Source organism: Suricata suricatta, chromosome 6 (assembly GCF_006229205.1).
Source record: "Suricata suricatta isolate VVHF042 chromosome 6, meerkat_22Aug2017_6uvM2_HiC, whole genome shotgun sequence".
In the NCBI taxonomy this organism is placed as follows: domain Eukaryota; kingdom Metazoa; phylum Chordata; class Mammalia; order Carnivora; family Herpestidae; genus Suricata; species Suricata suricatta.
This window is the reverse complement of record NC_043705.1, coordinates 68,740,878-68,767,070: the sequence shown is the minus strand read 5'-3', so window position 1 is coordinate 68,767,070 and position 26,193 is coordinate 68,740,878. Positions and strand designations below refer to the sequence as shown.

Here is a 26,193-nt window from a genome sequence, read left to right as displayed (position 1 = left end):
TGATGATGAGCATTATTTCATGGATCTCATACATCTTTTGTTGAGTGAAGTGTATGCCAAGTCAGAGGAGCCTAGATACGTGTGCTAGCTGCTTCTTAGAATATTTTAGGAAGCCAGGGGGTTGAGGGTAAAACATTAGTACTACATATCTATTACCATAAAAAAAATCTTGCTGCCTCACATTTCCTCTTTTATCTTATTATTTCTTGTTTAACTGTAGATTCCACATAAGCTTTTTTTTTTCTTTTTCTCTCTCTTGTTTTTTTTTTTTTTTTTTAGAGAGAGTGAGCAAGAGAGCACAAGTGAGGGAGCAGGAGAGCATATTAAGAGGGAGAAAATCTTAAGCAGACTCCATGCTCAGCACAGAGCCTGATGAGGCTCTCAATCCCATGATCCTGGGATCATGACCTGAGCCAAAATCAAGAGCCGATGGCTCAGTAAACTGAGCCACCCAGATGCCCCAGATTCTACATAAGCTTTTCATGTAATGGTCCTAGGGAAGGGCAAAGGAAATAATTTAAAATGTCTTTGAGTGCGTGATATAGGAAAAATGATGGTTTTAAGGAATAAAGTAGTCCATTGGAAGATTTAATTTTGTGGGGGGAGGGTTGTTTAGAAGTATGTCCTACCCCTTCCATTCCTTATAGAATCCAACAAATTTATAGCTAGAGGAAATCTTAGGACCCAATAATTCCATCCATCTCATTTGATAAATGAGGAGTATGAACTCTGTCCCTCTTGAGAGATCAAGTGACTTACTCAAAGTCCTTAACAGAACTAGGATCGGAACTCAAATCAATTGATTCTTGATTCAGTGGTGTTTAGAGTTAAATATGTTTTAGTATAATGTAACATTTTGAAAGTTGTTAAATTAAAAGTGAACATAAAATTTTAACTAATGAAAACACTTCCTTATCATGCTGATTAAAAGTGTTTTTTTAGGCTAAATAGTAAGGTTTCAGGTAAAGCGGAGCTGGTAGACACATTAAGTGCACACTTTGGTGTGAGAATCTCAGGCATGTGACCTTCCTCCCTAGGCTTTTCCACAGAGGAGAAATCTCATGGTCCTAAAGCTTCCCCTTTACTAACTCATTTTCAGTGTAGATTTCTTCCCAATGGTTGGGTTTTCTTTCTTCACTTTTTTAGAACCGTATAATTGATTATGAGAAAGCATACCTTTGGTTGGTTATAAGAAAACTGACACTCTGCATTTTTATTACTGAAGAAACAAAAAAAAAAATGAGGATGCTAATGATGATACGTGTTTAAATATTGAAAAGGAACCCTAGGTTAGAAAGGTGTTTTAAAACATGGTAACAGACGAGTCACATTCCAAAATTACTTTTGTGGGCTTTCTTTTGATCACACAAGGTTTGATTTTTTTTTTTATTGCTTTATTTTAATGTTTTCTGACTGTGCTTATAATATGTACATATTTTATTATAGTCAGTGTTCTTAGGAATTTATAGCTCAACTGCTATAATTTGCCTATGGCTGAAACTTGATCTACAGATGTTTGGCTCAAATATAATTCTTCAAACATTACTCATTTTTAAAAGGCAATAATTAATATTAGATTGGCTGTTAATGCTTATTTGAAATATTAAGTACTGTTTTTTAATCTTATGCCAAAAATGATCAGAAACATTACGGGGGAATGAATATTTAAAAATAGTACTGTGGAATGACAATTTCAAAAAGAAAGTTAGCATACTTTAAAAAGTTTCAGCCCCCATTTTTTATTGATCATGGATTAGATTAAGACACTTCATTCATTCTGTCAAGTGATGATTATCTCCCTGATGACAAGAGTTTAACAGTTGGAAGTGCAGAAATATAAACAGAATGTGAAGCTATACAGTTTCACAGTCTCTTCCTTTTACCATCTTTTTTTTTTTTTTGAATTTTATTTATTTATTTTGAGAGAGAGCACAGTGAGTGGGCTAAGGCCAGAGAGAGAGAAGAGAAACCCAAGGAGGCTATGTGCTGACACTGAGTCCCAATGTGGGACTCAAACTCACAAACTGTGAGATCATGACCTGAGCTGAAATCAAGAGTTGGATGCTCAGCTAACTGAGTCACCGAGGCACCCCTCTCCATAAATTTTTTAAAGGTTGTTCTACCTTTCTGAAATTCCACTGAGGTATTTGTGAAGTTACATTAGTCCCTTAATAGTTGGCTTTTTTGTTGTTGAGGTCCTACTTAGTTATGTCTTACTTAGAGAATAGGGTACTCTTTCTACTGAGTCCCTTACTTATTGCCATATGTTTTTACTGTTTCTGCTCCTTTAGAGGAGAGACTGTCCAATCTCCCTTTCATGATGCCCTGCACAGTGTCACCACACTGTGGACCCACAGAGTGCCTGGAAGGACATTGGAGGACTGGTGTCTGTGTTCATGCCCATTCATTGCTTCTTTGTCACCACATTCCTGCAGGGATCACTGTCATTCCAGTGAGAAAACTTTGAAATTCACAATTTCACATCACTTACCATAGTCTACTCTCCCTTTTTAATTTATTTATTCTGCTGGTCCTGTGCATCTCTATTCACTCAGGTTAATTTTCCCATCCTGTTCATTCTGTTTTGCCAATCAAGTTTTCTCTTACTGTTACTGCCTCTTTACTTATAAATATCATTGTTGCTTCTCTTGTCTTTCATCACCATGGAATCATATCTTAAATACAGAAGCATCACAGGTCTGTGGTGATCATGTGAAAACTGTGAACCGTCATCATTCTGGTACTGTATTGTTATCAAATGGCACTTCCTCAATCTGTTCTTTGTATTTATTGATTAACTTCTCTACTGAGGTTAGAGAAAAATCACACAACTATATATATTGGGAATCCTTCAAAATCATGTCACCAACCCCATCTCAATACTCAATATGTTTCAGTCCATTATTGTTTTACTCCAGAACTCATTTTAGTGAAAGTCATAACACACATTTAATACCAAAATAGCATAGAACGGGAGATTTTCCTTTAACAGCATTTGCAAACCCAGATACCACAAAAGAATACAAAAGGTTTGGTGAAATGGTAGTCAGGAGATATTAAGGGATTAGTATGCTTTGAATTAGATTTTGAGAGTAGTGATAAATTCAGAATGGCAAGAGAGGTGTTAAGGTCCGAAGAGATTTCAAATGAAGACAAAATGTAAGCTCAAACCTCCATGAGAACAGGCCTAATTTATTTTTAAAGTATTTTTCTTCATTATAAATGCTTTAAAAAAAAAGAAAACCACAGACCCAAAAAGGTGTCCCTCAAACCAAGTTCCCTAACTGGGGCTTAATACCCAATATAATTGCAGTTTCTACTTTCACCAGAAATATGGCCTTAATGGTCAGTCAGGAATTTTTTCTTTCCATCAGTGCCAATAAGTCTGTCACTTGAGTCCTCTCCATCCCCTAAAGAAAAATGAGGTAATCTGCATGGTAAGACCCCTTACTTTTCCTTCTAGAGAACAGCCTGGTCTGGAGCAACACTTTTCTTTTGCTAATAATTCTAATGCCCCCACCCTCCTCTATCAAACCCTTCCATTTTGTACAACTCCGGGGAGTGCCTCTCTATTTGCTAGATGAATTGCTGTCTGATTCATGAATAGTTTAGCAAAGCCAATTAGGTCTCGCATTCACATGGTTGAATTTTCTTTTTAACATAGATAAAATAAATACTAAATGGAAAAAATAGGAGAATGCTACATATAAAGAAAATAAATATTAACTGTAGACTAAACACCCAGCGATAACAATTTTAATGTATTGGCTAATATTTCTACAAAACTATGGGGTTCCTGTGTGGCTCAGTTGGTTTAACTATCCCGCTCTTTGTTCTGGCTCAGGTCATGATCTCACAGTTTAAGAGACTGAGCTCTGTAGCCAGCTCTGTGCTAACTGCCGAGCATGCTTGGGATTCTCTCTCCCTCTCTCTCTTCCCTTCTGCTCATTCATGCATATTTACACACACATTCTCTCTCAAAAGTAAATAAACTTAAAAAAATATTTCTGCAAAACTGTTTTGTATGCAGTGATTCATTTTTCAAGATATGAGGCAGCCTAAAATTTAGAACCAAATAGATCCAGTTCAAATTCTACTCCTAACAGCAAGTAGCTGCTACACATGTATGTAAATGTCTTTGGGCCCAGGTTCTTTCCCCTATAAATCAAGATGGTAACTATTTTGTAGAATTATGAGAAATAAGGAAGATAATATATATGTTTTATACATAGTAGATATATAATAAGTCATACTGCTATTTTGCTATTATATTTAAACTGATCTCTATACCTATTATGTTTTAAATATGTAGAATCTGAGCTTCTCAGTCTTTATAGTATTGACAAGTCTGAGCAGAGTATTGATATATAACTGGTTCTGTTAGAGAGGTGACTACAAGGTATTTACTAAGTTTGAGCTTTCTGTGTACCCTCAGCCAATCAAACTTTGTCACTACAAACACAAAATTTTTTGTAACAGTTTTTGAATGAATTATCATCTGAAGAGTTGAACTGCCCCAAATGACTCAAAAACATGCAAATACAGAAGCTGAATTCATTATTAGTAATAGTGACCACTGGATTTAGAAATAACTATTCTGATAATAGTTGTAATTATTTGAGCAGCTAGGGAGATAAGATCTCAAACACTGCTTATATGGAAATATTGAGGTTTTACTGCCCTAGAGATGTTTAACTTCTGATGGATATACAGTATTTTACACCTTTTACTGCAATATATTTTAAAAGAAGGACACAGATATTTGAGAATTTTGGTATTTTAGAATGACATATCTGTGATTATTCTGTATTTGGAATTAATAACATATCTTGTGATGCCATCGACTTTTATATTAAAATGTTTTAGTTGGATGTTTCCCCTTTAAAATAAATCTGTGAAAAAAATTAAAGCTTTATCCCAAGACTACCTCATTGAAGTTTTAGATGATGCCTGTGTGAAACTCAACTATTCGTTACAGGATAATGAATTAGCTGAATTTGTTGTAATTAAATAATTGAAGATGAGGATGTCCATTAGTGTTGTAGCCTCTTCAAAACTTTTTAGACAGTTTTTCAAGCATTTTGGGTTTATCCAAAACAAAACTGCATTCCCCAAGGCTTTTCCTGGTTAATATTCATTCTATGTATATCTCTTATAATTTAAATTTTTCCAACATTTATACCGTTAGTCATTATGTACTTTATAAGCACCACTTTATGTCCAAAAATAACATATTCCTAAATAAAATAATTCACATTCTGCCCCATCGCCATCATTTTTGGTCTGTCCTATTGCCCTGCTTTCTTGTGCTCACAGCACTTCTCATCATGTGATCTTTTATAAAGTATACCCGCTTATGTGTTCTTAAAATAAATAACAACTCCATGAGGGCAGAGACTTCGACTTGTTACAGCTATATCCCCAGCTTCTACCGCAGTGCCTTTACATATCAGACATTCAAGAATATACATGTAGTGACTGAATGAATGATTCAATAGTGGGAAAATGCATGTTTCTCTAGGAAGAGTAGCATGTGTAAGTTTAGTCGGTTATAGGTACTTAGGTTGAGAGGGTTGATAGAGGAATTCAAAGAAAATTTTGTCTCTTTCACATATAAATAAGGGGTATGGGAAAACACTTTTAAAATTTGGAAGTTATAATTTCCAGGTCAGTATATTGACGAGGGTGGAGGGAAGGTGTTGAGTTCCTGTTGCTGCCATCCTTGTTCGCTGTGGTCTGTGGTTTGTGATCTCCTGTGCAGCTCCTGGTTACAGTGAGAAGCAGCAGGATGCTTGAGCACTCTCTGAGGATTGCTGTTTTATTCAGCTTTCAAACCATAGAGAAGTGTGAAAATCAGCTCACACCTCATGCAGATTAAATAACAAAACACTCTATACCTAGTTTAACAATATCCTAGTTTTCCTACTGCTTTATTTCATTTTACCTATAAATGAGAATAATTATTTGTGGTTTAGGATCACAACTTGAGGTGTTGTTTTTTTCTTTATGTTTTGAGGAACTGACGTGCTTTTTATTCTTGTTCCACAGAATGGATTGGGGAGAAGGATATTCCCATAATTCTTTTAACCTACATTGTTTGTTAAATTCACTTCCTGGAGATTCGGAGTTTAAGCAGATCTTCAGTGACATTGATGAAAAGATACAACAAAATGCTACAAGGTAAATATTGCTAATTTTTAAAAACTAGTTGGTTTCATGTTTCATTTACACAACCTTTACCAGGTCTAGTTTTAGTGTTTCCTACCCTTAGATCATTTTACATTTTAATGTCATTAATTTTCCTGAAAAAAAAATTGATTATGTCCGTTTCCCTAGAATTTAACATGACTGGTACTTGAAATAAGACTCAGAGGGTGCCTGAGTGGCTCAGTCCTTTAAGCATCCATCGTTTGTTCAGGTCATGATCTCGTGGTTCGTGAGTTCAAGCCCCACATCAGGCTCTCTGCTGTCACTGTGGAGCCCACTTAGTAGCCTCTGTCTCCCTGTCTCTGCCCTTCCCTGTGTGTGCAGCATTCTCTCTCAAAATTAAATTTAAAAAATTTTAAAATAAGAACCAAAAATCTGTACACTGCCTTCAAATACATAAATTTAAGTTTATTGAATTTCTGTTAATGTTTTCTTAGATTTTGCCAATACTGATGGCCTGGATTTTCATTAATCTGTTTAGAGTTAACCATCCTCACTTGATGGATAAGCACAGAAATTAAAAACTTGAAATTATGGTATTAAAATGATAGTATAAGGCCATGGATTGCTTGCGTTGTTGAAAGAGAACATTAAAAATGTATTATTTTTTATGTAACATTTGTCATTATAACCCTCCTTCCCAATGGAAGGTCAGAGACTCCATAGAGAGTTGCTCTGCAAGGTTAGTGTTTGTCACCTACTCCAAACGTTAGTGGTAATGTTGGGAAAATAAGTGAAGTCATGCACCATAAATGTCCACCAGGACTAACATAAGCTCTAGTCTCTAGCTTAGAGACTTCTTTGGGTTCTTCTTCCTGCCCTGCTTGCCATGCGTGCCAAATTATCACTAGTGCAGAATGCAGAGGTAACAGAAGATAGACTGTCACCCATGCTTGTGCTCGGGACCCAGATCTTTAGAGAAGGATCGCCTCTGAGCCCACCAGTGTTAAAGTAAAACACCGATCCACCTAGATCTCCGAGTGCCACTTGTCTTTCCTGCCAGCGATCCAGCCGGGTTGTGCAGCACTACCAAGCATTAGGAGTGGTGGGGACAGCTGAGTAGTTTGCCATTAGATGGATGGGACTTTGTCTTTATATGTGTTTTGGGTCCTAGAATCAGCTCACCTAATCCTTTTGGCTAAAGGTTCTAATAATTCACCTCATGTTGGTTGTAAATATTCAAACCATAGTACAAATTTCTAATGTGGAATGAGACATAGTGTTTCCTTTTTTAAAACTTAAGGTATAGTTATATTGAATTGTCATAGAAACTGAACCAAGCAAGTGAAATGTTCCTATGATTTTTTTCTTATGTTTTATATAAGAATACAGTCTATTTTTTGTCACAAAAAAGGGCATAAATAACTTAAATTCGGGAGAAAGCATATTGTTGGGGAATTATAGTTAAAACCAAAATATCCCATCTCAGACATTCTCTCCACAAAGGCAGCAGAGAATAAAAACACTTCTGTTATTCAGCAGGCATTACACCAGAGTGCAGCGCATATCACAGGTAGTGTGCTGAGAGATGGGTGAGACAGAGCTGGGCATCACCCCCTTCCTGTAACCTGCTGGATACAACCCATCACAAGCAGGTTTTCCAGATAAACAGTAGCTAGTCCTCACGCAGAGGAATTGGCAGCACATTTTTTCACGCATAATTCATCCTAATTTTACCTGTGTTAAAGGATACGTGTGTTAGCTAATTGCCTTTCTCCTGAGGACAAGCACACTTATCATATCTATAGGACAGGGTGATTTTGCAGATTGGAACAAAGCACCCACTGAAGTTAGGACCCTGCCTTTCAGCAGGAACTGCAGCCAGGAGCCATCGCCCTTGGTGTTTGCATTTGGAAAAGATGGCTTCCAAGTTGTAGAGAAAGATAGTCCTGGCTCAGAAAGCTGACAAAAGGTCTATTGTAGTCTTCTAAGAGATGAAAAAAAACTCCTGAAATTACAAATTTCTAAGATAAGTAAAAGGAAGAGAGGGTAATCTGTTCTCTTATTTTCAATTGGGATAATTAAGCCTCTTATTTTTAATTTGCATTTGCCCTTACAATATGTATACATATATGCATACATCTAAATATATGTGTTTATGTATATGTTTTTTGAAAGATAACATATATGTATGATTTAACCATACTATAGAGTATTATAATTTGTATATAGATACAAAATAACTGTGTTATACTTTAGTATAATTACATATTTATATGACTTATACTTTATATATTTATATATTTTTATGGCACAGTTTTAACCTAAAGAAACTTGAAAATAATATTAGCTTAAATATGTTTGTAAGTAATTTATCTAAATTCCAGAGATGGTTATATTAACACAAATTTTAAATAATTTTTAAAAGGTAACCTCATTTCATATAGCATTTAGGCTTTTTCAAAACAAAGCAAATCACTGAACTCTAATGCTTTTGTTTTGGAATGCTTCGTTTTTATTTGCTATACCATCTGTAGTTAATTTCCTGCCCTACCTGGTCAATAAGAAATCATGCTTAGAAGTAAAACAGTGATTAAAATATTGTATTTTGCATTCATAAGTTGTTATTTAGGTCAAAACTCAGATGTTATTAAAAAGGAAATATGACATGGAATATAAGGATATAATTTTTAAATTAAAAATATTTTATTGCCCATATATTAAAACAAACCTAGAACAGAACCACCTCAAGTGACCATTGATCTTCACAAGGTATAAAATAAGGGAGTAGCTCTATGTGCTGTATGCTACATTTAGAATAAAGTCTATTTTTCATCAAATTCAATTATGTTTTTATTATACTCTAGAGAATAAACATAATAGTATAGGGTGTATATATTTTTTAGAATAAAATACTGAATAATAACCATAGTTCAGAAGAATGTAAATCATTTATGCACTCATTTATTGCCTTCTAACAGAATAGCTTTTAGGAAATTGTATGTCATGACGAATCAGTTATGCCACACTTACACTGCAGTAGTTGAATTACCCTTGGCATTCTTGTATTCTAACAGTTCTATTTATCTCTCAATGGTGTACATTGAATAAGTAATGAACATTTGTATGATATGGGTTTACCAGATACTTTTTAAAGGAAAAAACACTAGTAATTCATTTTTAAATATGGTATTTTTCCTTACCCTTGAATTTTTAAAGTTGTATTTCTAGCAGTGACCCTGAATTCTAAGTGTAAATTCTTTCCCTCTTCTTAATATCATCAGGTTTTATGAGCCACAGGGTCTCTTGTTTCCCCAAAGCAGTGATTCACCAGAATGGAGTAGCGTGCCCAGGGGTCAGTGAACCTTCACCTGCCCTTCAAGCGAGGCTGTCATTCACTCAGACCATTTTCACTTCTACATCATCATTTCCATTCAAGTCAGAGCTAGGTGACTCTTAAGGTCTGACCATGGAAATCAGTGATAGCGAATCATTTATTTTTAATACATATCAAAATTGGTAACAAAAAGGTAAGTACCTTGACAAAGAGGAATACTATGAATGTCCCCACAAACTCACATTAGTTCAGCAACCGAAAACTGCACATGTCATTGAAATATTTTTTGAGCTAAAAGGAACTCAACACTTGAACAAGATAATGAGGTGTAGAAGTTTTGTTGGGATCACAGTAAGAATAATTTTTTTCCTCATGACTTTCAGTTGGATAGATACATTTGTATCATTAAAAGTTTATTTTACCTTTTTGTTTTCTAAATATAGAAGGGTTTTGTGTGTCCTTCGAGACCTAAGTTTTGATGGCAGTAGTACAGGATTACTACTTTTTTTTTTAACCTAAAGAAACAACAAGAAGTGTTATCGTGGATAATATTTACCTTAATCCAGGAGAGGACAGCGGGGCAGGGAGCATGAATGTTAAACAGTGACAGATACGTGGCTTCTGCAAGTGTAGTTATGTCTGTTTACAGAGGACACGTATTCCATAGATGACATTTATTTTCCACATAATGCTTTTTTTTTTGTATTTATATATGAAATCTTGGGGGAAGTTTCCCACATGATGGCCTAAAGTTGTGAAAGAAGTAACTAAAAGAAATCTTCACATAACTATCAGCTTTGGGCTTGTCATGGTAGAACCACAAATCTGCCAGTGGACACACATAGTCATGTTAATATATTTTATGCCCATAGCAAATTAGATAAAGTGAAAATTAGTCATTTCATAGACCGTACCGAGTATTACTATTTCTGGCAGTATTTTGGCACTTACTTAGGAATAACAAGGGGATACTAATTAATAACATACTTTTTTTAAAAATTTCACGTTTGTACATCTCTTTTGTGTTTCTCTCTTATATATTCTATCTGACCGAATCTGTACCTGTTCTCCTTAATTACTCAGCAAGACTAGGCTACGTGGAAAGAAACCTGAAAGCTTTCCCCATCTGCCCTTGAACCTAGAGTGAGACTTAAGTAGGCACTTTCAGTTTCCCCCAACGGGGCTCTTGTCCTCAGAGTTAATAATGCCTCTAGGCAGGCAGCATCCTGGGCCTCAGCAGCTCAGTAACCTAGACTTTCCATGATCCCATTTACATTTGCTGCTTTGTGAATGTATCCAGTCCTCCCACTGAAGCTCTCAACCGAAAGCCTAGTGGTGCGTGTGGGTAGAAGTGGAGATAGGTGAGCAGACATGGTGGCTTGTGGAACCACTTTCTTCCCTCACTTTCTTTCTAGTTGCTTCTTTATTCGAATGTCTGTGGTGTTCCTAACTCTTTTCTGTGTAGTCCTGTATTGTGTCTTAGACCTCTGCTTTCGGAGGCTGAATAGGCTAAAATGTGGGACCAGTAGCTCCATTAGATGATTATTAAATGATCCTTTCAAGTGACACAGGCATTTTAAGTGTTTGACATTTTTAAAAAGTGTAACTTTTATTTTTATGTGTGTTAGCTTCGAATATGTATGAGGCAATAACAGATTTTTATTTGAGGATTCTTTCTTCATTATGCAAGTTTATCTACAGGATGGTTTCATAGAATTTGTACACTTAGCTGCTGAAAAATTGTTCTCCAGCAATGCTAAAACAGTCTTCTGTCCCATAGAGGGTATAGGACAGTGCATACTGTATGTGCCTTCCGACATGGATGTTGTTAAACCCTCAGTTTGTAACTTCCCGTCAAATCTGTTGTCTAGCATAATGATTGGATTTATCCAGGCAATGTAGATACAAAGATGTAGACTAGATGCATCCCCATGTCTCCTCTGATTCTCATTATTATACGTGTTCTTCTTTTTTTTTTTTAATGTCTTTTATTTTATTTTTGAGAGACAGAGAGAGACAGTATGAGCAGGGGAGGGTTAGAGAGAGAGGGAGACACAGAATATGAAGCAGGCTCCAGGCTCTGAGCTAGCAGTCAGCACAGAGCCCGACACTGGGCTTGAACCCACAAACCATGAGATCATGACCTGAGGCAAAGCCAGACGCTTAACCGACTGAGCCACCCAGGCGCCTCTATACGTGTTCTTCTTGTCTGTTCTTTTTCCTACCCCTTTCTCAGGGAGAGAATAAAGGGAATTATCACAGAGTAAATGATAAGTGCAGATTTTCCACTTTTCTCCTCCTGATTTTAGTTTGTATGGCTTCATTGGGATAGACTACACCCTTACTTTAGTAATTATGCTTCATTTACTGGGTTAGCCTCCCTAGATAAACAAGGAAGCACATGAATGTATTCTAGCTTGTCATGGGTACTAAACTGCCATGTACTTATATCGCTATCGAACATTTCTGGAAAATTCTCTTTATATTGTTAACAGAGCCCTGTGCCACTTTCATCTAGCTCTTATCACTAGAGTCTATGAAAAGTGATCCTAAGTTAGATGTAGATTTTAAAATTTTTTAAAAATTTATTTTTAGAGAAAGAAAGAGAGCACAAATGGCAGAGGGAGAGAGAGAGAGAATCTTAAGCAGGTTTCACACCCAGCATGGAGCCTGACACGGGGCTAAGTCTCACAACCCTGAGATTATGACCTGAGCTGATATCAAGAGTCGGACGCTTAACCAACTGAACCACCCAGGCACCTCCCAAGTTAGCTGCAAATTTAAGAGAAAAAAATGATGTGCGTTGGGATCTAATGCCAGGCTGCCTTGGATCAGTTGAAGCTCACTCTTGTACTCCCAGGATGACTCTGCCATTCATTAGATGTTGGGGGAATATTTCACATTTGAAAGTTTTTTTAAAGCTCTGTAGGTTTTTAGGCTGGCATAACTCCTACACTAAGTGTGAACTTTCTTGAAGCAGTCTGAACCATGCCTCTCTAAATTGCTGTTTTCAGGATTGGTGGTATAAAGCAACAAATAACAGTTTCTTTCTTTGTTTTTTAAAGTTTATTTATTTTGAGAGAGAGAGAGAAAGAGAGAGGGAGGGAGAGGGAAGAGGGAGGAGAGGAGGGTCAGAAAGAGAGGGAGAGAGAGAATCCCAAGCAGGCTCTGTCAGTACAGAGCATTCCAATGCAGGGCTTCAACCTATAAACTCAAGATCATGACCTGAGCCAAAACCAAGAGTCAGAGGCTCAACTGAGTCACCAAGATGCCCCAAATGTTTCTTTCTTCCTACATTCTTCATCAAACAACTGAACATAACAACAGGAGTCTTGGGAGATTACTTCTATATTTTAGATGAGAGATAATAAGAACTTGAACCCAGTCTTTCACAGTAGGAATTGAAAGGGGAGGATACATTTAAGAATGATTTAAACAGATAGTTTTAACAGGATTTGGTGTTAAGGATGTTTTTTCCTTGAAAGTTTACTTAAGACACTTTGAAATGACCAAAACCTCTTTGAAATAAAAGATAGTTTGGCATAGATGTTTTATTCTTACTGTACTTTTTAGCCATTGAAGTAGTTTTATGAATCATTTTCTCAACCTTTTAGAAAGTACTATCCCAAAATATGTTTGTCTCTGGAAAATAAACTTTTATTTCATGGCTGAAATAGTTTACACACTAATTTTTATGTATCCGCCCTCTTCCCAATTAGTTACCTATTAATTCCTAGGAGTTTTACTATCTAGTTAGATAAGCTGGACTTAACTTAAAAACTGGAAAACTGTTTATCTCACATCTATTTCTATGTGCTTTTACACATGTGATAGATTGAAAAAGTCTTTTCCTTAGACTGAATTTATTTTGTGGGTAAACAGTATAAATAAGAGAATCGAAAATATAAAATGATTTTTTTAATGTTTAGATTTCCGGTACTGTAAAAATCTTAATCTCTACCATGCCACCTCTAATCTGATTTTAAAAATAAAAATAGAAATTCTAGCTTTCCATGAAAGCATACATAAATGTTTTCTACAACCTTTACATCAAAAACGTTCCCAACGGAACATACTTTTTTCTCCCTTGAATTGTTTTGTGTTTGAGTAATAAGACTGTGTGTTTTAAATCTTGAAAAACTTTTACAATAAAGTTAAGTTTCTAGATTTTATGTCATAAATATTCTCTTTTTTTTCCTCGGTTCCACTCCCTGTACTTACCTATGCCAGCCTGATACTAACAGGCTCTTCCGCTGTTGTTATTTAATGCTGTCTATTTAACTGTAAGACATCTCAGTCCTTTTTGGAAGTAAGAAACATGCCTACATACATATATAAATATAGTTGTGACCATAAAGATAAACTATTTTCATTATCCAAATAAGTATAGTTTTAAAGTTACATGGCAATAAGGTTAGATGATCAGCACTAAATTCTCAGGGGTCACATGTCAGGGAATTCTAAGTGTAGTGATCTCATTAATTTTCTTAAAGCATCAATATCCTTGCATATAATTTTCTTTTCTGTAAGTTTTCTATACCTTTCATGGCACTTTCAGCAGCCCCCTCCTGTGTAGTCCTTTACCACTGTACATACCTTTTCTCAAGTCTTACTGTGATGTGGTTATTTATTTACAGACCTGTCTCTCTCATTAGACAGAATTCCTTTAGGGATGGGACCTTGTCTTACATTTGGATCCCAAGTATATATTACAACACCTGCCATATATTCAGCGTTCACTTAGTGTTCATCGAACATGTCTTCGTTCAATAAGTAATTTTTACACTCAGGATACCCAAGGGTGAATGTTGAATGAAAAAATCACAACAGATATCTTTTAAAAATCAGACTGCATATTGCATTTTAAAAATGGTTTATAAATCTGATTTACACAGTCTGTCACTAAAGCATGCACTCATACACGTCGTTAACTTGGATAATTCAGAGTCATTATAATTAAACACATTGGGTTCAAATTTATTAGGAAATGTTGAGACACATGAAAAGGCATAAAGAGTATGAATGATAAACATTCACGCACCCATTATCCAGTTAAGGAATACAACAATACTAGGACTGCTAAGGTTCACTGTATACCTTTCACCAAATTCATCCCAGTTTCTCATCTCCACCCTGGATTTGGTGATAGTGATCACTTCAGCACTTTTCTTTACAGTTTGACTACCAATGCTTGTAATCCTCAACAAGGTGTACCGATGTTTGGCAGATTTTCAAATTATTCTGAGATAGTATCACACTGTGTGTATTATTTTTACTTTTTCCTCTCCACAGTATATTTGTAAGATTCATCCATGTTGATAGCTACATTTCTACTTTTATTTTCATGGTTCTCCACTCAGTGAATTAACTGTTTAATAATTTTCTTGTTGATAGACATTTAAGATATTTTCAGTGGATAAAGCTAAAAAGAGGCTTTTAAAAGTTTTTGCTAATGAAAAAAAAAGTTCTTGCTAATGATCCCAGGGTTATGAGATTGAACCCTGCTGGGTATGGAGCCTGTTTGAGATTCTCTCTCTCTCTCTCTCTCTCTCTCTCTCTCTCTCTCTCTCTCTCTCTCTCAAAAACAAGTTCTTGGTAAGCCAACTAATGGTATAAATTTGGGAATTTAAACTATTTAGGGAAGAGAGTCTACATTTGTTTTTAGACTGTTTACATTTTTTGTCTAATGTCTAAGATCTAATAATAAAAGTGTTAATTGAATTTCTATTTGTTGAGTTATCTTGGTAATTGTTGTTTTTATGACCTTGCTTATAAAGAAAATTTGAAGTATCTTACAGTTAATCAGAAAACACTCAACCAAAATAAAGATAAGTACCATGTTCAGAAAACCTAGACTAGGATCTGGGATCATCTACCTCTGAAGTTATATAGACCTTCTTCTTCCATCCAAGATTACAGTCCCCATCAGCAGTATTACTACTACACATATATGAAAATAATTTTACCTTTTAGGTGTTGAAAATTAATTTTGAATTAATTTTGACCTCAATAAAGATTACATATCAAACTGACTTTCATTTTAAATTTTGAAAATAATACCTTTGTATAATAATCTGGCAATAAATCCCTACACTTCAAACTATTATTTTGCTCTTTTAAAGCAAGATGTTTAGACAGTGATGAATGGCAGAACGAAAGACATTTAGTCAACTAAAAACAAAATCAGAAGTTTTGACATTTAAAATTTTGTGTCAAGAACTTTTTTAAGTTTATTTATTTTGACAGAGAGACAGAGAATATGGATGGTAGAGAGGGAGAGAGAGAATCCCAACAGTGAGGAGCCTGAGGTGGGGCTCAATCTCCTGAAGTATGAGACCAAAACCTGAGCAGAAGTCAAGAGCCGGACACTGAACCAGGAATCCCAAAAATCTGTGATTTTAAAAGCCAGCTCAACTGTCTTAGTTTGTATCAGTGAGGGAATTCATCTGAAATGCGACTGCTCAATTCCTTTTTCAATGTTTGGACAAGTATCTAGCCTTCAGAAGGCCTTACCCCATTTATAGATTGTAGTTATGCGCCCCTACCCAGATTCAGATGTTAGAGATTAGCCTAAAAGCTGAGTATTGATTGAAACAAATTTAGGTGGACTCAGCACTGAGTCTTTCCAATTCATATTGCTATAGTCTATTAGGTTTCATTGAATGAGACACATGAGGATGCTATAATAAAAACCTTAGATAAAGGGTCTGTAGAGTTAAGGTATATGCTTCAGGTATCATGTTTCTCAGTCCATAGCTGTGCTTACATAAGTTAAAAACATATCTGCCTATCTGAAGTCTGTCTAAGAACTGGTGTTCCTGAATAAGATTGTCCCATCAGGAAATTGCATGGCCTGTGGCCTATGGAGGTATTCTTTTTCTTGTAAGTTCGTTGTTTTCATTAAACAGCTCTTTGAGTCTCAGAATGTTATTTGTTTCATGGTAATTCAGTTTAAATTCACTCATGCTCAGAAGTCTCCTGAAAGGCCTTCTGTAAATTGACAGTGTGTGTTTTATAGGCAACCCATACCTGATGATTTTTGAAGAGCCATTCATATGACATCAGTTTTACTAATCAGAGCTTGGTTTCCAAAGCTTAAATAATTCTGTCACATGGTATCTATATTTAATAGTAATGATGTTTTCAAAACAGTAGTAACCTTTTTAGTAGCAGATCTTTCTTAATAAGATTAAGAGGCAAATACATAGCTGTCAATTTTGGGTGAGGGGATTCAGCTTCAAAAGAATTTTTCTGTTAATAAGCTTTCTTGCAGTTTAGATATGCTGCCATCAGGTGGTAGTAATATGTCATATCCATGTGGCTCTACAGATGACATTCTGCTTAAGGTCATCAGTTTATACCACAAAGATTTATAATCGTGAATCCACAGATTTTTGTATGAAAAATAAAATAACATAGTATATCCATTTAGTATCAGAACTAAGGTTACTTTGTGTATAAATTTTAAAGCAGATATGTATTGGAAGATTCAATTAAACAAGTTTTTCTGTTCTTAGTTCGTTTATTAATTTTTTAGTAAATGAAGAGTATAATATGCTTTCTAAAATTTTAGATAATTGTGAAATTTAAAAGATCAATTTCATCGCCCAAAGGTAATTGCTATTAACTCTTTGTATCATTTTCTTCCAGTCTTTTTTTTTTTTTTTAAATATGCAGTGTTTAGTATGTTTTTGTTTTGTGGAATGGAGTCCCAATGGCAGGAGAAGATATTTGGCTATAATAACAGTGTCTATAGAGCATGTATCTGTCTTTTACAACTTCTGAAATTATAAGGTTTTTGTAATTGCTTTGTGACATTTTAATATTCTGTTCATCGAAGTTTTCCTTATAGTCATTCACCTATTAGGAGACAAGGTATGTTTATGATCATTAGCCATCAAGGGTATTTTATCTTTGCCTTCCATCTACTATCAAGAGGATCATCATTTCATTGTAGCCATGCTTGCTTTTTGTTTTTTTGTTTTAATTTTCTTAATGTTCTTATTAATTTTTGAGAGAGAGAAAGACAGCGTGAGCAGGAGGGTCAGAGACAAAGGAGACCCAGAATCCAAAGCAGGCTCCAGGCTCTGAGCTAGCTGTCAGCACAGAGCCCGACATGGGGCTCGAACCCACAAACCGTGAGATCATGACCTGAGCCAAAGTCGGACGCTTAACAGACTGAGCCACCTAGGCGCCCCGCTTGCTTTTTGTTTTAGTACAAAATGATATCTAATTCATCTCAGATTATCTAGATATCTTATATTTCCTCCACTGTGATAGGAAACTACCAGGAAATCTGAGCATTCAGTTCTCAATTATGAATGAAAATATGTAGTCTCTTTGTTATTGTTTTCCTATCATAAGAACACTTTATAATTTTGTAATCTGTATGCAACCAGGCACCACATATATAAACATCTCAGGTCCTGTGATATTATGATATGGAGCCATTACCTATTTCCTACCAAAATAATCTTTTCTTTCCTTTTTTATAGCATAGAACATTGCATTGAAGAAATACAATCTGAAGTTAACAAGCAGTGTCCAGATGTGCAGCTGCAAACGACAACTGACTGTTTTGAGTGGCTAGATAACTATAATTATAATTCATCCAAGTCACCTTCCATTCCCCATGGAGATTTGATAAAATTCCTCAAAACACTGGTAAAAAAAAAAAGAACCATTGTTTTATAGTGAGGTGGGGTGGATGAACAGGAATATAATTCATTCAGCTTCTGTATGTAAATATTTTAGTGACCGTGTTATCCTACCATATCTAGGGCTTGGGCTTTGGTTTTGTTTCTGTATCCCCAGTGGAATACAGTAAGGTATTTGTTTTTACCTTTTACAGTGATTTGTATCAATAAAATGAAGTTTTATATAAATGGAGATTAAACATTATAATTCCATAAGGTGTAGATTGATATATACCACACAGTTGTCTACCAGAAAAGTTAATATTATGTTTTATGTCCTTCACAACCATTCATTTTCTCTGTGCTTATTATCAAGCATAATAAGATTGCCATTGATTGTATCTTTTAAGTATCTTTAAGTAACCTTGTCTATTATTCCTTGCATTCCCAAGCTACAGGCATACCCAGTTTTTTCAGTCAAGGCAGTAATTTCTACAAGGCCACTGTTAATTGATGGAGAAATATTAATACATTGGTCATTTTTTTATACTGACCACTCTCTACATTAGAGATGTGTAAGAACACTTACTTTATTACACCTGTATCTACAAAGGGTAGATTGCAACAAGTTTCCCAAAGAAACAGCACAATTGTTAGAAAGCAGTATGTCTGTAGCTATGGTTTTAATTTACTTTAGCTAAGGGAAAAAAAAGGCACTGTTTTCTCTAAACATCAAACATTGACAAAGGCAGATGTGGAAAATATCTTGAGGTTGTAAATGGCTTAGGATGACAATCAGATGAAAAGTTTTTGGCTGTTGTTACTATTGCAGATGTCTCTTTAATGTTTACAAAGTAACAAAAGGAAGAGAAAGGAAGACTATGTGCCCTGAAGCCTATCCTTTTAAGAAAATCCTCTCACCCATTATCTCTTGAAGGTGCAGGCTTGAAGAATAAATATGGATATAGTTATTCCTTTAATTTCTATTAAGAGCCTTGTGTATTGAATTTCATTAATATTGATGTAATAATGCTTTCTCATTTAATTAAAAGCAAAAGCTTTTAATTATCTTTTAATCTGTCACACGTAAGTCATTCTCTATTCACTGCAGGGCAAAGGCCGCTTTAGTTTTGCTCAAATTCATTAGACTGATAGGGTTGTTCCAGACCTAGATTTTTTTTTTTTTTACATAATTGATTGTGTTATTTTGAGGAAAGAACCGCATTATTAAAACAGATTCAGATTAAAACAACCTTATTATCAAGTTTTTACATGCTAAAACTGTCAATCTTAACAGCCATTTTATATAGCTCTTTTTTTAATAGAATTTTTAAATTTATTAATAGCTTAAGTACTTAAATAAGAAACACAGGTTCTCATTATGGCAGTTATACTGAAGTTATTCTCAAAATTTAAGTAGTCATACTAAACACATGTCCTAAACCTCTCGTAACCTATTATTCTTTAAATATTGCTTGATCAAATATTTGTAGATTTAGATTGATTAAAAGAAAGATAGAGGCACTAATATGACTTGTTTGTTTAATAGAATTTACCATTTTTTCCTAGAAGTATCAAAAGAACTAATCAGAGGAGGATAAGAGAGAGAAGCTTCAGTAAGATCAGTGCAATTTGTGGCTCTCTGGAGTGCAGTAGAAAGAAAATAGATAGTGAGAATGAAGCCACAGATTCATTCTTGGTTTTGTGCTTTGTTGTATGTGACATTTGGAAAGTACCTTGAATATGTTGTGTGTTAATATCCTTATCTGTAAGTTGGGTTTTTAAATATCTTTGTCACAATTTTTATTATAAGCCAAAGACTCAATAGATAAGTGCTTTTTATATAATAAAATACTATATAAATATTGGGTATTCTTTATTACAGATAGAACATTAAACTGGACATGGCACTGCTTAGAATGACTCCAGAAAAAATTCCTGCAATTTGTCTAGGACTTATATATAATTCTGAGTCACTCATAATACCTGAGGTATCTTTGTCAGTAAGAAATTTCAAAGCCAGCCTGATTTTATGCCACTTGAATTTTGCTTCCAGTTTTCTTACAATCAGCTTGTTACTACTCAGAGAGTATAAACTAATTTCAGTATTAGCTGAAAGAGACAAGATTAGGAAAGTCAGCATGTAAGAAGAATGTGTGCATGTAATAACAAGGTCCAAAAAGAAAGTAACTTTTGTTCCTGTACTATTCATGATTATACCTGTCATTGTTTTCTGTCAGCAGAGAAGGATAAAGGAATAATTTTATATCATCTTTTGGGGAATGATTCTGAGGTATTTTTTCCCCATATTAAGTTAGTTATCTTTTTTGAGAGAACTGAAATATTTTAGTTTAATTTCCCAAGTAAAATATTCCTTAACATGGTTCTCAAAAAGGGATTTAAATGAAAGTTAAAGTCTTTTTATTATATTTTATTTCTCAGGATGGCAAGACTCTGGGCACAGACTATATTTAAATGTCTCCAGTTTGTATGTTCATTTGGGGTTCTATAATAATAGATATGCTCATTCAGGCATGAAAATTTTCTACCAGGAATCACTTAGGGACATGATCTTGAGTTTATTTTGTGTGAGGAAAACATTTCAATCATTGTTTTGCTATAGGTTTTTTATTTAGAATTTTCAAGCCACAGCTCAGATTTATATTGAGGATGGATAATAATGAGGGCTGAAAACTATATTATGTTTGGAAGGCTACCTGAAAATATAGATCATCACCTGAGCACACATAATTTAACAGATCATAAAGCTAACCTAAAATATCTGAATTGATTAAATTCCAAATGTAAAACACAAAACCCTTGAAGATCATTTGAGTATTGATTCTAAATTGAAATGAATTATTATGAAATTGTGTGACTACAGAAATCATTTTTACTATTATTTTTACAGTTAATCACATTTCTCATGTTATAATTTACTTTTACTAGCATGATTCATTGACGAGTGAACTAAATCAAGAAGAAATGATACTGGATTTACTTTGGGATCTCTCCTGCCGGAGCAGCATTTCATTCCCAGCAACTCTAAGTGGGGCATCTTTCCATTTTCCCTCCAGAACTTCTCTTCATTCTGTCGAAGATGATTCCTCCATGGATCTAAAGTCTATCTGGGATAACATAAGACTACATCTCCGACGCTTCTTAGTGAGCAAATTACAAAGCCATAATGAAATCATCAATCCACAGCACAAAATTTGCTTGAAAAAGCAGTGCCTACGACAACTGCTGTTTCTTTATCCGGAATCCGAAGTCATAATCAAGTACCATGGCATACAGATCAAACTGTTGGCTGAACTCCTGCAGAACTGTTTTCCTGCTTATAGCAGAGAGTCGAATTTAGATGTAATGGCTTGTGGATACCAAAGTACAATGCTTAAGTTATATTCCATGATAAAAGAGGATTTTAACACACTACATGAAATTTTAGCTCCCACCTCAACAGTGAAATTCATTAAAGAAACTTACCTGGATACTGCTGCAGAAGAAACGGCAAAGTTTCTTGGAAATTTTTGTGAGCTGCAGTTCAAAGAAAGTGCCTTCCGTGTGACTAAAACAAGCAAGCGCTCCAGCAGACATAGAGGAGCAGTGCATGCCTTGGGTTAGTGATTTTTTAACTTTGTTCGGTTTGACTTAAGCCTTTTCATGCCTTTAATTTGTTAACATTTTTCTCTTTGATTAAACTTACTGCAGTCTCGAAACTAAATCAGAAAATAAATATTACAAAATTTTGCAGTGCACAATTCTCTTCTGCATTTCTTTTTCTGTAAGTATAGTCATAGAAGTGCTTTTTTTCCTGTTCTTTAAATTATTAAAGATATTGAAAATGTAAGTCAAAAATATTGCCAATAAGAGATTTGGTTTTTTTGATTGCATAAATTTCTGGATGAAAGTGTATATATATGTGTGTATATATATATATATACACACATAATATATGCATAATATATACATATATGTACATATACATATAATATATGTATATATTATGTGTATAATATACATATGAATCAATATTCATATATATGTAACAGAGAAGTATAATTCTTAACCCATTATATCTTTCAAAGCTGAAATGTCATTAGGTAAAAAGAATTGTTAAAAATTTATTGAAATTCACACGAACTAAAATTGGACGTTTCAAATTGTATTCTTTTAGTCAATTCCACTAAAGAGCTATTATGAAATGGTAACTATAAAACTCTATATTATAATTGGTCACAGAGGCATAGCATTTGAACTATAGCTGATTTAAAAGTTCCACTAATATTATTTCTGTAAGAATATACAAAAAGAAAAGGTGACCTGAAAATTCCTAATTTTAAAAAAAGATAAGGAAAAAAAAATTATTGTGATATAATAGACTTTCCTGTCACCATTTTAATTTCCCAGTGGTGGAGAAAAATCACAATAAAAATACTATTTTTGAAAATTATTAGTCATGCTTTTATGAAAAACTATGGGGTATATTTCTATATAGGTACATAAACTATATTTTTTAAGTGTTTGAAAATTGTCATTTGGTGAATTGTTGTCTTTGAATTTATGATCATTTTATAAAAATTTCCATAGCTCACTATATTTTTACATACCTTCTTTAATAAAATCCCAGAACTCCCAAATACTATGATATATAAATTTTCAAGTAGTTTAATGTTTTCTCTTATAGTTTTTATTTTCCTCTGTAAGCTGTATCATATCACAAAGAACAGACATGCATCAGCCAACGTTAGATTATGGCAGAATACAAAGTCAGTTAACTTAGGAACATTGTTACAGTTTTGCTCAAAGCAAATAGATTTTCATTTTAATTGTTACATAAGTTTTAAATGCATTTCATGAGTGTACTTATTTTCTAAAAATTTTTATATTCTCTAAAAGAATTCCTGCTTACTTGTAAAGTGTTTGCAACATGAAAGTTTTATATATGCTAAATATAGTTTATAACAGAAGAAAAGATCCATATGGTTGAAAATATGTGTAAATTGCTATGGAGTCTTTAGGGCTGATATTGAGGTGTTTCCTCATTCGTGAGAGAAAACTATGTGTGTAGGCTTTAACACCAAAATCTGAAACATTTTCTGCAAGTCTAGGTGCACTGATCTTTCTCAAGCTCCTTTAATCTAAACGTTGGTGTAAATCACTTGTTAAATGAATGCTTTCCATATGGCAGGCACTGTGCCGCATACATTCGTTTTCTTCTTATCTTAATTTCATAAACAAAGAAAGAAGCTTAGAAACATTCCCTTGCCCTGGGCCATGTTGTACAGAGTCAAAATTCATATGTAGATCTTCATGTCTCAAAGACCCATGAACTAACAGTCATGCTATTGGACCTTGTTTCAAGGTGTAACATGATTTGTTGCTTGCAGAAGAGATTTCTGATAACACTGTTCAGGTGGGCTACCTGAAAATCAATTCGGTTCAGCCGTTTTGAGCACTTCACATTGGCAAGCCATGTAGCAGCTTCCATGTTTAAGGTTCTGAGCTAGACACAGTGAGGGTAGGAAGCGAAATGAATGACTGACTCTAACGTAGTATAAGAACTGCTAAACGAATTCTTCATGGGATCAACCATATTTGCTACCAATATTTGACCCAATGGCCAAATTTTATCAAGGAAATATAGTTTGAGATGGGTGAAATAACATAATAATAAACATTATTAATAAATATTAATACAATTATGATTGTACAATTTACAGCCGTATTAGAATAAAGTCTACACTGACTTGAATGGGTTGTACATTATATTATCTTTATTTTCTTTAAGAACTCCTTGGGGTCTTCAACGATTTTTTTTAATGTTTTATTTATTTTTTGAGAGAGAGAGTAGGAGCAGGAGAGGGGCAGAAAGAGAGAGAGGAACAGAGCATCTGAAATGGGCCCTGCCCTGACAGGCTGACAGAAGTGAGCCTGATGTGGAGCTCAAACTCATGAATGCAAGATCATAACCTGAGTCCAAGTCAGACACTCAACTCACTGAGCCACCCAGGCATCCCTATATTATGTTTAATATATATCTGTATCTTTATGCTCACCTAGATTCAATACTTTGCCTGAAACTGTAGAAAATATTTTCCTTAGCTAACATTTATTGCACCAAACATTGATGTCCATCATTTCATTTAATCCTTCTAACCAACCAAGGTAGGTGCCTTTACTTGTTATCTTTACTATTATACAGTGAGGAAACTAAGGCATAGAGATACTTAATTTGGTCAGGGCGACAGAGTGAAGCCAAGATTCAGACTGTGTTTACTGCAGATCCTCTGCTCTGTCACTCTTCTCCACTGCCTGAAAGAACAGGATAGAAATAGCTCATTCTATTAAAACAACAACACTGCTCTGAGTTCTCTGTATTGCTAACTCTATTTGAGTGCAGTCCTTGTTTTACTTTTTCTAAACCATCACACCCTATTCTCATCTAATGACTATATAACACTAATTTGAAAGTATTTTTCTTATAATTCCTATTTTGTAACCCATTGATCATCTTAAGCAAACATTGTATGTATACCATTCTTTTTTCTTCCAGCTTTATTGAGATTTAATTGACATATAACTGTGTAAATTTAAAACCTACAATGTGTGATAGGATACACTTATATATGTTGTTATGGTTACCACTGTAACATTAGCTAATACCTCCATTGTGTCACATAATTACCATTATTTTCCAGTGGTGGGAACATTTAAGATTTATTCTCTTTAACAACTTTCAAGCATGTAGTAGCTTTTGTTAAGTAAATTCACAGTGCTGTACATTAGATCCTCAGTAATGATTTCTCTAACTAGAAATTTGTAGCCTTTGATCAACATCTTTCCATTTCCCCCATTCTCCATCCCGTGGTAACCACCATAATACTCTGTTACTATGAATTCAGGTTTTTTGATTTTACATATAAATGTTATCATACAATATTTGTCTTTTCTCTGTCTGACTTATTTAGCATAAAACCTTCAAGTTCCATCCATGTTGTTGTAAATTTTTCTTCTTTCTGATGGCTGGATAATATTCCATCATATATTTATATATATTACATATATATACATATATATGTAATATATATAAATATATATATATTATATATATATGTATATTTATCCTTAGATGGACACTTGGATTGTTTCCGTATCTTGACTATTACGGTTAATGCTGCAATGAATATGGGAGCATAGACATCTCTTCAATATCCTGTTTTTGTTTCCTTTGGATATATACCCAGAGGTCAGATTGTTGTTGGTAGTTCTTTTTTGTTTGTTTGCTTTTTGAAGAACTCCCTACTATTTTTCACAGGGATGATACCAATTTACATTCCCCACCAACAGTGCACACCGGTTCCCTTTTCTTCATAGTCTCACCAGTACTTGTTATGTCTTGTCTTTTTCATGATAACCGTTCTAACAGTTGTGAAATGATTATCTCATTGTGGTTTTGATTTGAATTTTCTTCTGATGAGTGATGTTGACCATCTTTTCATGTAGCTGTTGGCCATTTTGTATATCTTCCTTGGAAGAAAGTCTGTTCAGGTCCACCGGCCTTTCTAAAATGTTGTTGTTATTAATGAGTTGTATGAGTTATTTATATATTTTGGATATTTGTAAATATTTTCTCCCTACTTCAAGTTGCCTTTTCATTTGAGGCCCTTGGGATTATTTTTTTTCCACTTTGAAATTCTTTCTTAATTTTATTTTTTTAAGTAACTTCTACATCTGTTGTCTACATCAAGAGTTGTGCAGTCCACCGACTGAGCCAGCCAGGTGCCCATACATTGAAATTCTGATAGAGAATTGAATCTATAGATGGCTTTGGGTAGTATGGATTTTTAACAGTTTTAACTCTTTCAATCCATGAAATCCAATATTTTTCCATTTATTTATATCTTCTTCAATTTCCTTCCTCAAAATCTTAATATTTTTCAGTATACAGATTTTTAACTTTCTTGGTTTAATGTATTCCTAAATATTTTATTATATTTGGTGCTGCTGTGAATGGGATTGTTTTATTTATTTTTCAGATATTTCATTGTTAATACATGGAAACACAACTGA

At 34.3% G+C, this 26,193-nt stretch overlaps 1 protein-coding gene across 1 annotated transcript in view; it reads left to right on the top strand.

Annotated features, from left to right (window-relative positions):
- The window catches only part of KIAA0825 (KIAA0825 ortholog), a 59,465-nt gene extending 37,590 nt beyond the window's left edge, over positions 1 to 21,875 (top strand). Inside the window, exons 2-4 of the mRNA XM_029942616.1 lie at positions 6,049 to 6,180; positions 17,980 to 18,148; positions 21,070 to 21,875. Coding sequence (XP_029798476.1) covers positions 6,049 to 6,180; positions 17,980 to 18,148; positions 21,070 to 21,744 — 976 coding nt within the window. The 3' untranslated portion in view covers positions 21,745 to 21,875. The remainder of the gene's footprint in view (positions 1 to 6,048; positions 6,181 to 17,979; positions 18,149 to 21,069) is intronic.
- Positions 21,876 to 26,193: the final 4,318 nt, after the last annotated feature.